Here is a 15,017-nt window from a genome sequence, read left to right as displayed (position 1 = left end):
ATCTAATTATGTTTTGTTTTTTAATTCATTCAGCCACTTTATGCCTTTAATTAGAGAATTTAATCCATTTACATTAAAGTAACTATCTACAGTCAAGGACTTACTAACACCATATTATTAATTTCAGCCTATCCATACTTTCAGGATGAACAAGGAGAGGAGAACAAGTTGTTGCCTAGTGACACAAAAATTTCTGCTGCCTTCTGTATGTGTGCCCTGAGCTTGTTCAGAGGCTTTTAAAATGTAGGATAAGAGGACAGTTGCAGTGGGAATGCCATCTAAACTCTCTTCAGCATCTTCAATTGACATTACAATGGCTCCAAGTTGTGAGATGTTGATGAGAGACCATGGTGACCTAAACATTGTCTCGAGTAACCTTGGTACTACAATGTGTTGAGAGTGAGTTATTCCTCTGAAATAATCATGGAAAAGGATGCAAAGAAACCCATAATTGAGTTTTCTATTATAAGGTTTTTTCAGGGCATTTTAAGGTGTTCACTCGCTGCCCACGGTTTCATTCATTTATTCCCACCGGTCAACATCTAGACATTAGTGAGCAAACAAGATACCACTTTCTCCATGTTCACATTAAGCTGGGGTGAGTCAGAGACACCAGCAATTAAACATACACAAATCAAATTGACTGCAGTCAGTGATACATGCTATGAAAGAAAATAGACCAAACGATGTCCATGTTAAATGGGGGTGAACAAGGATGGCAGCTTCATGGAGCAGGTGTCCAGAAAAGACCTTTCTGAAGAGGTGCCATTGGGACATTGAATGAATGATGTGAAGGAAGTGGAGTATGAGTGTTTCCGGCAGAGAGAAGCTGCAAGACAAAAGCCCAGAAGCATGACTGAGCTTGGCAGGCCTAGACAATGTGGATGCAGAAGAGTTAAGGTGGACACAGAAGAGTCACAGAGGAGAATGTGGTTCACAATCCCCCTCCACCTTCCCCTTCAAGTATCATCATGGGACTCCTGGGTAAATCACAATGGCAGACAGGATTTGACATTTCTCAGAGCTTCCCTAGAAGATTTTCCCTCCAGGGGACAATTAATAGCCAAGATGAGCCTCCTGCGAGTAGGGCAGGCCATGTTACTTAGCAGAAAATTAAATTCTAACACCACAATTCTTGCCCCAAAGTTGAAACTTAATAAACGTTTGTCGATGGAATGAATAGCAGCTGTCACTGTTATCAGAAGTCAGTTGTTCTTGGAGGAAAAGGCATTGCCTCCTCTTTCATGAATTAAATAAACTTTGGAGAGATTTGTTTTTACCTTCTTCCCTTTGAAACCTCCCCAGAAGAAGACAGCCCCACTGCCCAATGTTCACTTCTCCCAGAAGGGTTGTTCCAAGTCCCTCATTGGTTTTCCTTCCTTTGCACAGGATCCCATCATCCAGAGCTTCTTGGAAGATAGGACTGTATTCTTGATGTCTTACAAAAATATCTGCAGCATTAGAGTGATGAAGGATCCTGAGGGACGAGGGTGCAGGTAAAGAGAATAAGATTTTTGGGGGGCGCTGGAGAAGTCCTAGAGAGACCTGCTCTCAATGCCAGAAAGAAGAAAGGACACACTGCCTGTTCCCTGCCCTGACCACTGGGTAACTCCTCCCTGAACTTCCCATGAATTCATCTCCACATGTCACAGGCCAGGAGACCCCCAACAGGTCACGCCCTGAGAAGTTTTGCTGCCATGACCCTTGGATAGGAGAAAGTCCAATAGCCCATTCAGAACACTATTCCTTTGTTCAAACTTCATCACCCAACATTTCCCAGCCCACTAACTCACCAGCTCTTTTTCTACTCAGTACTTACACTCCATGGTAGTAGGGTACTTTGGCAATGTTGGCCTGCCTACACACTTCTATAAGAAAGGATACAATGCTTCCCGGCACACAATTTACAGATAGTGCTTTTTGGGAAAAACTTCTCAAATAATGTTCTTGTTTAAGGGAGGGCGAGCTATAGTCCCTGGGGAAAGTCTGGCCTTTTGCTGTTCGGTTTTTTTAAATAGACTAATTCATATACCATACAATCTACTCACTTAAAGTGTACATTTTGATGATTTTTTAGCATATTCTCAAATTTGTGCAACCTTCACCACAGTCAATTTTAGAACATTTTCAGCACCTCAAAAAGAATTCTGGATCTTTTAGCTTGATATTGTCCTATCCTCCATCACTCCCCAGCCCTGGGAACCCCAATCTTCTATCTGTCACTACGGATTTGTCTATTCTGGACTTTTCATATAAAAGAATTGTGTACTCTGCACTACCTTGTGACTACTTCTTTTCCTTAGTGTAATATTTTCAAAGTTTTTGCGTGTTGTAGCATGTAATGAGTACGTCATTTCTTTGTCCGGCTGAACACTATTCCATTGTATGGATATGCTCCTTTTTTTAATCCATTCATCATTTGAGGAAGATTTGGGTTTTTCTCCTGTTGGTCTATTATGAATAATACTGCTATGATCATCCATGTACAAGTCTTTATGTAGACATGTTTTCATTTCTCTTGTGTATATAGCTAGGAGGAGAATTACTGAGTTATATGGTAACTCTATGTTAACTTTTTGAGGAATCACCCAAATGTTTTCCAAAGTGGTTACATCATTTTACTTTCCCATCAGCGAGTTATGATTTTCCAAATTCTCTACATCCTCATCAACTCTTATTGTTGAGTATAGGTATTTCAGTGAGTGTGAAATGGTTTTATTTTTTATTTCTCCAACAACTAGTGGTGTTGAACATCCTTTCATTTGGTTATTGGCATTTATATATTTTCTCTGTAGAAAGGTCTATTCAAATTCTTTGCCCATTTTTCATTGTGTTGTCTTTTTATTTTTCAACTTGGAAGAGTTTTTTATATGTTCTAAATACTAGAATCTTATTAGATATATGATTTGCACATATTCCTCCCATTTTGACAGTTTTTCACTCTCTTAATATTGTCCTTTGATGCACAAAAGTTTCTAATTTTGATGAGGTGCAATTTTTCTATTTTTTCTTTTGTTGCATGTGCTTTAGGTGTACAATCTAAGAAAACGCTTCCAAGTTGGAAACCATGAGAATTTACCCCAAAGCTTTTCCTAACAGTTTTAGCACTTATATTTAGGTCTTTTTCTACTTTCAGTTAATTTTGTATTTCATGTGAAATATGGTTTAAAATTCATTCTTTTGCATGTTGATATTTAGTAGTACCATCATCATCTGTTGAAAAGAGGATTCCTCCCCTCTTTGAATTTTCTTGGAATGTATATAAAGTTATATTGCAACACAGCAGTACTCATTAATCATTCCTGCTTTGGCATTACAATGATAGTGTTGTGTAGATATCATAAAGACCATATGGACTGCAAAGTCTAAGATGTTTATTATCTGGTCCTTTACAGAAATTTTGTCAAGCTCTGCTAAAGAGGGACCTTTTGGTGATCACACTATGAACGGGCTTCCCTCTGGGAGTGTTTAGCCTCGTATCATTTCTCATTTTTGTTTATTTATTTGTTTTGCACTTAAACGTGAATAAGAGATTTACTGAGGTCCACTATTTGTCATTTAACTGTCTGGTGACTTTCCCATCATTCCTCATCACTATTTTCTGTGCATGAATATAATGCTTTCTCTGATTATACAACTGATTAATGCGTGGGCAGATTAATACATTCTTAATCCATATTTTCAGAGCCTAACGCAATGCATCGCTAGTCTTTTGGACTTGCAATTTGATTTAATTTTTGATCAGCATTATGAAGTTGTAATTTACATGCTTACAAAATTCATTCATTTTGAGTGTTCTAGTCAATAGATTTTAGTAAATATGTACAGTTTGATATCTACCATCACAATCCAGTTTTAGAAAATTCCCGTTCTCAAAAAATGTCCTTAGGCCTGTTCATAGTAAATCACTGCTCCCACATCTGGCCTCATGAAATCAAACAATGATCTGCATTCTGGCTATATAGTTTCTCCTTTTCTAGAATGTTCATATGAATGAAATCATATAGTATGTGGTCTTCCGTGTCTGAGGTCTTTCACTTGGCATATTTTTGAGGATCATTTAAATTTCATTGGTGGGTAATATTCCTCCTCCCTCTGTCCTTCTATTCACTGTTCCAAGAAAAGATATGTAGAGACACGCAATCTTCTCAGAACATGTTTCTCTAGTGGATTTCACAGGAAAATTATTTCTAGATCTAATATTTAAGTTTTCAAAATTTTAAGGCAGCTAACTGATAACAAGAATACATGAAATTGAAATTAATAGAAATATATACATATTTTTTCATTATATATATATATATACGTATATATGTGTATATATAGACACACACACTTTGGATTGGATATATTAGCTTTTGACAGGTAGATGCTATCAGAGACCTGGAAAAAATCTGAGCTGATTGTTGGAATTTTAAAGTCTTAGCAAAAGAAGTGAAAATGATGTGGGACTGAGATCGAGCGCATCTTTCAAGATAGAATGAGAGGGAAGAGAAATCTTGCAGATGCTTACAGAAAAGAATCTTTGCATTTTGTCTCCAGGTCCTAGTCTGGAGGGCTGAGAGCATATTTAACGGATGATTTTGAAGGTGCTAAAATCACTCTGCTCTTGGCTGAGAGCACACAGTAGGCAGGCGCTGACCCGCTCTTATTCCATCTACTCTGGATACTGGATAAGAGGGAATCACAAAGAAAAACTGGAAACACACCCAACAGAGAATCTTTGCTTAACCAAACTTTATGCAGGCTCCTGAACCTTCTCCTAGGTCCATCTATGCACTTCCTTGTAAAATTTAGTTTTCCTAGAATCCTGCTAAGTCAGTTTAGCAAAAGTCCTCCATATCTGCTCACTTTTGATATCGCATTGGTTTCCTCATCCTCCACCATTCTTCAGCTGATATCTGATCACTCTGGTGTGTCTTTAGCAAAGGTCTTGTTTGGCCAGTTTAGCTAGACCCTCTCCCCCCACCCCCCACCCCTTAGTCCTGATGTTTCCTCAGGAGTTTTCTATTCACTGACCCCCACCTTGCTCCTTGGCTATAAATTCCCACTTGTCCAGCTGTATGTGGAAGTGAGCTTGTTTCTGAGTGAGGCCTCATTTTTCCTATTGCAATAGTCCTGAATAAAATCTGTTTTCATCACTTTAACCACTGTCCAGCTCTAGTTTTTATTTGATACACCTCACCATCAATTTTTGCTAACTTCTTGATAGCTAGAATTTGATTCTAGTGTGTTTGATTGTATGTGTGCTTGAGTGTGTGTACACGTCTTCCCTAGGCTTCTGGTTACTCAAGGGAGGATCCTGTGATTCTTACACGCCATGTGACTTTTTCCAAGCACCCTTGACTCTGTCCTTGATCATTGCGTAGTTTTTACTTTAGGCAAAGAGCTGAGCCTGTCTTCATTTTGACCATCTCTCCAGGAGAGGGAACCACTAACACATGTTCCTCCATTCAAGAGTCACAAGCAGCAGTGCCACAATCACTTTATAAATCAGCAAGCAGAGAAACAAGTTCCTAAGCTCCTGATCCACTTGACATCCAAGAATGCCTTTGAGGTCTCTAATCACTTCTGTGAGAGTAGGTGTGAGATGTAACCTCACAGTCAGCAGCGGGGAGGCAGATGATGCTCAATCTCATTGTCATTGTGTTCTTAAAACAATTTATATCCTAACAAAAGGGCAGCCCTATAAACTCCCCCACACGGCATTTCAGATAGACTTAAGGCAAAGATTCAGTAAACTGGTCACAAAATCCCTTGAGACTTGCCTGAGCTACACTGGAAAGTTTTTGTGACCCCAAGTCCCACTGGGTGAACTGTGAGCAGGTGTCCCCTTTGAGCATCAACCCAAGCTCTTCTGAGCTGATTTGCATGTCATTAGGCAACGCTCCAGAAGCTCACAACATCCTTAAAGGCAGCTTGTCAGGGCCCCTGAGAAGCAGCCTCTGGTTCAACTCTCAGAGATGGGGTCAAGGGCTTCACTGCTGTGGATCCTGCTGCTCTGGGTTCCAGGTGAGAGGGCGGGTATACAGAGGAATGTTGGCAAATTTATGGTGGCCATCCTGCTTTCTGTGTCTCTGGCTTTTGGTCCTTGGAATTAAAGCATTTGTTGTAGGTTTCAAGTTACCCAATTTTCTGGCTTCTCAGACTGTTGCTCATAACTGTGATTATAGGTGTCAACAATGCAATGGGCCTACATTGGGATGATCTCAGTACATCTGTTAAGTTTATTGTGTTTATCATTCCAGACGCTACTGGGGACATTGTGCTGACCCAGTCTCCAGCCTCCTTGACGGTGTCTCCAGGTCAGAGCGCCACAATTTCCTGCAGGGCCAGTGAGAATATTGGTTCTTTTGGCATGTATTTTAACCTTGTCATACATAACCTTCACTGGTATCAACAGAAACCAGGACAGCGTCCTAAACTCCTGATCTCTTCAGCCTCCAATCTAGGGTCTGGGGTCCCAGCCAGGTTCAGTGCCAGTGGGTCTGGGACTGATTTCACCCTCACAATTAATCCTGTGGAGGAGACCGATGCTGCAAACTACTACTGCCAGCAGGGTAAGGAGTCTCCTCCCACAGTGATCCGGGTCTAAACAAAAACCTCCCCAGGCAGCTGCTCACTGAGGCTCAACTCTCTCAGATGCTCCTCCCCACCGGGACCTCAACCCCCTGTGTCTAGATTATTTGGAGAATGAGGTCAAACTATGAACCGGAAGATTCTTACACCAATGTGTACGTACATGTGCCCCACATGACCTGTTTTATAATTTAGTTCTCTTATTACTACAGACCTCACACGAAAGATCTCTGTAGTTGTTTTAGAAAACTAAGAATTGTGACGTAGTTATTTTTTCCCCTTTGATTTCTCTATCTTTGTGTTATTCCCCCAAACTAGGTCTTCATTTCTAGGTATATTTATTTGTCCTTTTCTCTTCGTCCAACTTTTTGTGTTCTTTCTCTATGATGCAAATGGCGAGGTCTTCTCTTGTCTTCTCTCTTTTGTCTGTTTCTGTTTTATCTGTTTCCTCATCAGTTGGACAAGATATTTTATGTGTCCCCAGAGACGTTGATGCGGTTACATATGGAAGAAATATGCAAATTGTATGGTGTGTGGTAGTGGGTCAGGGAGACAGTGATTAAATGGCAGAGTGCGGAACTTCACGCATGAGCTCTAGGTGGTGCTCTCATCACAGCTCTACTTAGTTTCAAAAGGGTTATGACTAAAATTCAAACTCCTGGCAACTATCATCATCTCTCCTTTCCTTTGCTTTTTTGCAACAACACTTTTATAAATCTGCAGGATTCAGTGCTACATCTTCAGCCATTCTGATGCGAAATAAACTACGGGTGACAGCCACCATGACAATATTCCCGACATCACCAACTGTTGCATCTCTCTGGGTCTCGTACTTAGGATCCTATTCTAACATGGTTGAATACAGGATCTTTAACAGTTTCCAACTGTACACTTGGTTCCATGAATACTTAGCTCTCTTTTGTGATAGTTACACACATACATTAGATTATGTGTAATAGGACTAATAGGGCACATGTGTATGGTGATGGAAGGTAATTAGTCTTTGGGTAGTGAACATGATGTAATCTACACAGAAATTGAAATATAATGATGTACACCTGAAATTTACATAATGTTATAATGCAGTGTTACCTCAATAAAAAAAAGAAATTCTGCTTACCTGATTTCATTCTCCTAGAGCGGAATGTGAATAATGGGCTGGGGTATTCCTTGCTGATGAAACAGAGAACATTCACAGTTTGCACATGTCTAGTACATATCACTGGAAAACAGGACCAGCTACATAATTTGTGAGCCTCAGTGTAAAACGACATGCCTTAAAAGAATGGACTATGGTAGAAGTAATAGGATGCCACAACAGATATAAGGTCAGAAAAGCCCATGGCTTCCGTCTTGGACACGTTTGCTCTTTGTCTTTTGACTCATTATCCCTGAGACAAGCCAGCTGCCATGCCGTGGGGCCACCTTGTGGTAAGGGAATGAAGCTTGCCATTAACCATGCAAGTGAGATTGATGTGGGTCTCTCCCAACCAGTAGAGCTCTGGCCAGTAGCTTGACTGTAAACTCATGCAGAAGTTTGAGCCAGAGTCACCCCTCTGATCTGTGCTTGAATTCTTTCAGACTCTGTGACATAATAAACGTTTGCTGTTTTAAGCTTCTAGTTTTGGATATCTGCTGACACATCAACTGATAACTAATTCAGATTTTGGTAACCGAAGGTGAGCTGCTTGGACTGAGGGGGCAGAGGCGTTACAGAATGAAGAAAGGATTTGGAACCCAGACTTGTATAAGTAGGAAAGCAGCCTAAAATACCACTTAGCTGCAAACCCTTGCTACTCTTCATCAAAATAGAAGGGTGACACAGAGGGCAGAACCAAAAGCTGAGCCAAAATACATAGTAAATTATTCTGGGACCTCAGACCTAATCAGGCATCTTCCAACATCTGCCCTACTGGACTTCATTGTTGCTGTGGACCAGAGAGTCCTTTGTGCTACCCGTTCCCTCCTTTTTGAAGAGGAATGGCTATGTTGTTATGATATTCCCGCCTTACCGCTGTATGTTGTTTGTGGAGGAAGATTTCTTGTGCCTTTTCTTTCACATGTCTAGAAATTGAGAGGAACTGTAGTTGAGGATCTATGCTTCAGGAACCACACCAGAGCAGCCTCATCTGCACCTAGATGTGATTCAGATAATGAGAATCTGGACTTTGAGCTGATGCTGTAATGGGATAAGACTTTTGGAGACCTAAGATTTCGGGTGGTATATTTTGTGTGTGAAAGGACGTCAACCACTAAAGGCCAGAGGTCAGGATCATATGAACTGCAGATGAAGCACTCACTAGCTCCGTAATATGTACTTTGGGAAAGATTTTCCAATACAATAGCAGCTTATTAATGTGCTTTTCATAATGTGCAGGATGATGACAAAAGTGTGTGTTGATTTGGATACCACCAAGTACGTCCTTGGGATCATACAGTAATTTATCTGGATTTAACCCGAAACTCTGAGTTATGCAGTACTGAGTAATGCAGTATGCTTTCTCTGTTCTGGGAATTAAATAATGTGATTCTTCTTTTTCTTCTGTCAATCTAAGTAATGTTTAATATTCAGACATTTCCCACACTTTACTGGAAGATACACAATCAAAAAACAGACAAATCATAAGCCTATTGCCTACGGATGTTAAAAAGACAGGATATTATAAAAAAAAAAAGTAGGCATACAATGTGAAAACTGAAGAAAAAAAGGATAGATTAAAACACACACACATATAAACACAAAAATTTTTCCAAAATTCATATATGGAAAATGTCCCATATCTACTAAAGAAACTAGAGGCTGAAAAGAAGACTACAAGATCACGTAGGATAGAAATCCAGTGATGGAAGTCAGTAGAGGTGAAAATGCATCATAATTTCCTATTCTATAATACGCAGACTGAGATGTGGTGCTCAATTTTTGTAAACTAGTTTCTATCAAACATGCTATCTGACACTTAGATATTACACAAATTGGAGAACTCATATTGCTGGAAAACTATTATTTTTTATTTTATTTTTATTTTCCTTTCCTTAGTTCACATTTCCCTGAGTAAATTGCCCTGAGTTCCTTTGGGAAAACATTGGAGCAAGTGTTTCCCATACATCTGTGGCAAAATTTCAGGGCCCTTTTTCAAGAGCAATCGTCTCACCTTCAATCACTGAGCCCTGTGAACTCACTTAGGTCTAGGAACAGATTTCAGCTCACTTGACCTACAGTTTTCCAGTTATGTAGACAAAACACATCAATTTAATTTCTAAATACCCCATGATCAATTAGCCGCTGCCACAGAGCCTTGTTTCTGATGTCACTCTGCTGCTGGTGCCCTTGTTGGTAATTGCACACACTTTACCTATGAAGGTTATTACTACAGTCTGGCCTGTGCCATTCTCTGATCCCATTTGTCACAGCTTGTGTTCCCTGGGAAGCTCACTCTGAGACAAAGTTCAGCATGCAGGACAATTATTAGGGAATGTTCTTGGGATAAACATGTCTGGGAAGGATAGATAGTAAGCAGGATTGGGCAGAGAAATGAGCTGTAATGCAATGTCAACAAAGCCAGTGCCAACCCCACAAGGAGGCCTAGAGATGCTGTGTCTTTACAGACTTGATCTGAAGTGGAGTAAAGGGGCTGGGTCTTTATGTCCCTGCATTGAATAATTATTGGATATTGTCTTTCCTGGGAAGGAAGTGTGACCTTGGGCCAGGTAGTTTCCTTCAGACAAGGCAATCTCCACAGAGGGCTGACAGGTGGGAGTAGCTTTAGGCAGGATTCCCAGCAGCTGGAGGAAGAAGTATGTATTTAAGAAGGTGGATCTGAGCAGCCCGTCACAGCATCCATCACTCCATCATTTCCATTAAATCAATGAACATATTTGCATGGAGGCCTCTCATATCATCATCCCCTGAGTGAATGAACTTAAGTCAACCCAGGCATACACAATTAATTAGTTATTATTATCATTATTAGTAATAATGGTAGTAATATCCATAGACACTGAGAGTTGTATGTAGGTAAGGATAAGCTACTTCCCCACAATCTCTTTACCAGATAATAGTGAAAGCAAATTTCAGACATACTGTGCCATGCATAAAGTCATTGACTAGCAAAACAGGAACAAATTGGAGATAAAATCTGTTACACACATACATTATTCCAATGGTAGTGCTGTAATATTCACAGGGAAGCCTAGGACCACTGTCAGGTATAGGGGAAAACCCAAGGTATATAATACTTGGGTTAATACAGAGTGAATTAAACTTTCCTTAAAATCGTACTCCTTCCGTAAAGGCAGAAATCATTTCAGGTTATTAAAAGCTTTCATATATCACGATTGGCATGAGCAGAGGGGAAAGTTCCAACCATCAGTTTAAAAGGGAAGTGAGGTGGTTTAAGGAAACATTACAATTAGCAAAGTTTTAGTAGGGCTTAGAGGCTGAGCTTGACATCTGAGAAAGCCACATCATGTGACCCATGGATATTTTTGAAAGAAGTCGTATCACTGACATTAGGATCTTTTCAGGTTTCTGTCAATAATAATATGCACAATCCTCAGACTACTTGTTGTTAGTTGTTAAGGTAAAATCTGTTCCATGTCCATGTCAGAGCATCAGGGTCTTTAAACTTGGTTCCTAACTTCTCCCTGGGTTTCCTCCCTCTCACTTTCATTGTTGGTCCTTACTAAAATCATGAAGGCTCTATAATAATATATTTGCTATCTCTCTACGATTTTGTTTTTACAGTAAAGCAAATTTTAAACTTTGTTTTGGGAAAGATAAATGATTTTTAGCTTTGCTTCTGGGACTAAAATGTGGTTCTACATCCATCCCATGCATATGCTGAGAGAGAAGGCAGGGCACCCCCTGCATTTTGCGGAGAAGATGTTGCCGATCCTGCATGGGCTCGTCACAGACAGGCACCTGGTGGTGAAGAAGCACAGTCCAGAGAGGTCAAGAAGCTGCCCCCGGGCTACACCAAGCACATCATGATGAAGTTCTGTGAGGATCCCAGACTCCTGGGTGTGGGCCTGCTCTCAAGTGGCTTCCATGATCGATACTTCATCTACAACAGCAGCTGCTTGCGGCTCTACACAGTGGCCTGGAGCCACTTGCTCGAGAAGAAGTGGCCCATCAAAAGCCTCAACATCTACCCGGGAGTGAAGAAGAAACTCTGGCTACTAGCCTACTGGGGCTTCTCAGTGGTACAGGAGATGAAGAAACATGAGAAGAAGCAGTGGTATCTGTGCTGTGACCCAGTGATGAAGCTTTAAGAGTAGGTCCCCACCTTCCTCTTTGTGCATCCTTGGGACCTCAGGAGTGTTCTGGTGATGCTTGAGGTCCTCCTGGGTAGCATATGGCTGATCTCCCTGTGTCGCAGTGAGAACAAGAGGCACTGGAGCTCATGACGTCTTTGCTGCAGAGCCGTCTTTTGGTCTCTGCAATATATGAGCACTGGAGCCGACTCCTGACTTTGGGACTCTAGGATTTGAAGCTACCTTCCTATTCAGAGGCCCCTCATGCCCTGGTGCCTGTTGTGAACCCATCAGGGGACACATGAGGAAGCTGCACCCTCACATCCCACATATCAACTGCAGCATGGGGTTCCCTGGCTGGTTAGTGGTGGACAACAGGGCTGGCATGGAGAGGAACTTTTCCTTGCTCTTGCAGGTTCTTAGACCTCCTGTCCTGGTTTGCCCACTCATAGGTGCACCCACACTGAATTTGTGGAGTTGGGGAGATGGGAATGCATCAGGAACTCTGGAGGACCACCATCCTTTCAGAGGCTGGAGGGCCTAGAGCTCTAGTGGGAAGGGAGCCCACCTCCCTATGACAAGCTCCAGGGCAGGAAACAGTGGGTACTATAAAGGAACACTCAGCTGGGGTCGGGGGGAATCTCTTGCGGGAAGTTTCTACAGCAGAGAGCTGGACAAGGGCAGCTTCAGCTCCCTTTATTTCTGGGCTGCCCAAGAGGGCCCGGGCTGCCCAATGCCCCTTTCTCACTTTGGGGTCTTTCAGATAATATAAATGTATGTGGGTATCTAAAAAGTTTGAATTAGGAAATACGAGAATTGTAGGCAAAATAAGGAATATTCATTGGAAGTTATAGGTTCGTTTTAGGAAATAAGTGACTGAATTCTGTTTTGAACTCTGAACTAAATAAAATTTATTTCATTTTATTTCTTTCCAAATAAAACTTTGCTTATAAAGTCCAGTTAACTAAAAGGAAGGGAATGATCAAGAGTCATGTGTATGGTCTCTTCAGACAAAGCAGAGAAACTTCATAAGGAGTTTTTAGTTTGCAGGGATCAAGTGAAAAAAACCCCACAGTCATTAAGATTTTGTCTCTTGACCACAATTTTTATTGTTTTACCAAGAGACATGTCTGAGTCACTGTCTGAGCCCTAGACAATTCTCCCTGTAAGACAATGCAATTGAATTAGACAATTTCTAGGATCTCTTTCAACCCTAAATTGGAAAACATATGAATTCCATTTAAAGACAACGGCAAGAATCCTTGCAGATGCTGTATGCCTGCACACAATTCTTGGTCTCCAATCCTTCCTATCAGTTGTTGAGTTTTATATTCTCCTTCCTCCCCACTCCTACCTCATGACCAAGGAAAGAGAGTGTCACATTGCTCTGACATTTATATTTGTCTACAACGGACCTAGAATTAAGGACAGGGAGAGATTATTGTGAATGTCAAGTTCTGTCTTTGTGTTGAGATGAGAGTATGAAGGATTGGCCTCAGGAGGCAGATTCTCTGAGTGTTTTAATGAGAGCAATGAGCCCCTGCATTGCTGACACAGGGAACATAGGACAGATTCCTTTCTGGAGCTCAAGAAACTCTTTCTGAATCCAGTTGTGGAATCAGGATACCCAGCAGCCAAAGCTGGAAAATTGGAAGCTGGTGGCTTTTCCTTTTTTTTTTTGCTTCCTCATGAGAAAAATCCAGCTGACCATGTAGTGACTCAGGATTCTCTATGAAGATGCCTAGACAGAGTCCTTCTTAGATCCTGGTACTTCTGATGTGTCAGAAATTCTCTCAGTGGTTTCTAACTGAGGCACAGAATACAAGAACCCCCAAACAACTTAGAGCGGTAAGTAAACTATGTCAAGGGTTTCAAAAGGTCAACATGAAGTTTCATTTACTCATGACAAATTCTAAATCTACAGAGGTGAAAATGTGCACATTTCTCTTCTTAATTTGGAATTATATTGAACAGTGTAGCAATTCATATTCATGTGTAGGGCTAGGTCTTTTGTTGTTAAAATAGACAAAGAGGGAGCTACAGCAAGACAGAGTTTTCAAAGAAAAATAATAGGAATATATAGTTCAAAAGCAAAAGAATCACTGAGAAGATCTTTGTTGGAGAAACTATTTGGGACCAAGGAATAAATCTTTTCTAGAGGAATTCTAAAGTACCTCAGATAACACTCAGCCCCTTCTAAGAAAGGCTTAATAATGCTCTTCTGAGAGAGTTGCTCTTAATGGATCCCTTAGAGAAGAGATAGGTCAGCTGGAGCCGGTCAGATATCAGAACAAGAGGAAATCTCTATCTCAGCTCTTGAGATCTCTGCTGCTCTACACACCAGGTGAAAAAAGGAAGGGAGGAGGGAAAATGATGCTCAGCTTTTCACTGTAACTTTGAGAGTTTGGCAGCTTCTGGAGGATGGATATGCAAAGCAGCAGGGATACAGGCACAGGAGAGCAGAGTCTTCAGAATTATAGATAGTCATTTCTGTCCATTCTTATCGGCTGTCTAGGAGAGAGAAAACAGAGTTTCATCTGAAGTGGAACACACTAGTGGAGAACTTTGAGTTGTCCTGAACAGGGCGTCTCATTTTCAAAAGTGTTCATATACGTATAAATAGTTAAAGGTGAACAAGGTGAAGCAGAGCAGAAAGCTAATTTGCTTTAATGGTATGAGAGCTTGCTTTAAGGATTTAATTATACAAATATGTCCACAGATATGAATCTGAACTACTCCTGCTTTTCAGACAAATTTTTAATGCAGTCAATGGCCATCCATGACTTGTTTCTTATAGCAAATACTGTGTAAAAAAAGGAAGGAAAAAAGAAAAATCACTCATGTTCTGAAGCATAAAGATTCCTCAAGAGGTAGTTTGCCAAATGAGCATTCATATGGTTGAATTCAGAGAATATAATCAAACACTAAACCATAACGACATTTGAATCCCTCTTTAAGAAGCAGCAAGGCACACTCAGGCATGTATTGATGCATAATCTACATTTTATCTGAACCTATGCTCGGAGCTGACTCCAAAGAGGACCCTGCCGAAGTCACATGTACATATCTAAGTTTAATTTAATGAGGTGAGTGTTGTGATCAAAGTATGAAAGCAAAAGCCATGACAGCATCAAAGAGGACACCTCTCTTTCATCTCAGCACAGTAGAAGGGTCTTCATCTAAAA

The 15,017-nt window shown here is 40.8% G+C and overlaps 1 gene segment (V, D, J or C); it reads left to right on the top strand.

Moving 5' to 3' along the window:
• Positions 1-5,936: 5,936 nt before the first annotated feature.
• Positions 5,937-6,610, top strand: LOC102148362 (Ig kappa chain V-III region PC 7940-like). The segment is given in 2 exon segments: positions 5,937-6,012; positions 6,249-6,610. Coding segments are annotated over 2 exon segments (396 nt in total).
• Positions 6,611-15,017: the final 8,407 nt, after the last annotated feature.

Source organism: Equus caballus, chromosome 15, assembly GCF_041296265.1.
Source record: "Equus caballus isolate H_3958 breed thoroughbred chromosome 15, TB-T2T, whole genome shotgun sequence".
Lineage (NCBI taxonomy): Eukaryota > Metazoa > Chordata > Mammalia > Perissodactyla > Equidae > Equus > Equus caballus.
Note: the sequence above shows the minus strand (reverse complement) of the source record. Positions and strands in the feature narration are given on the sequence as shown.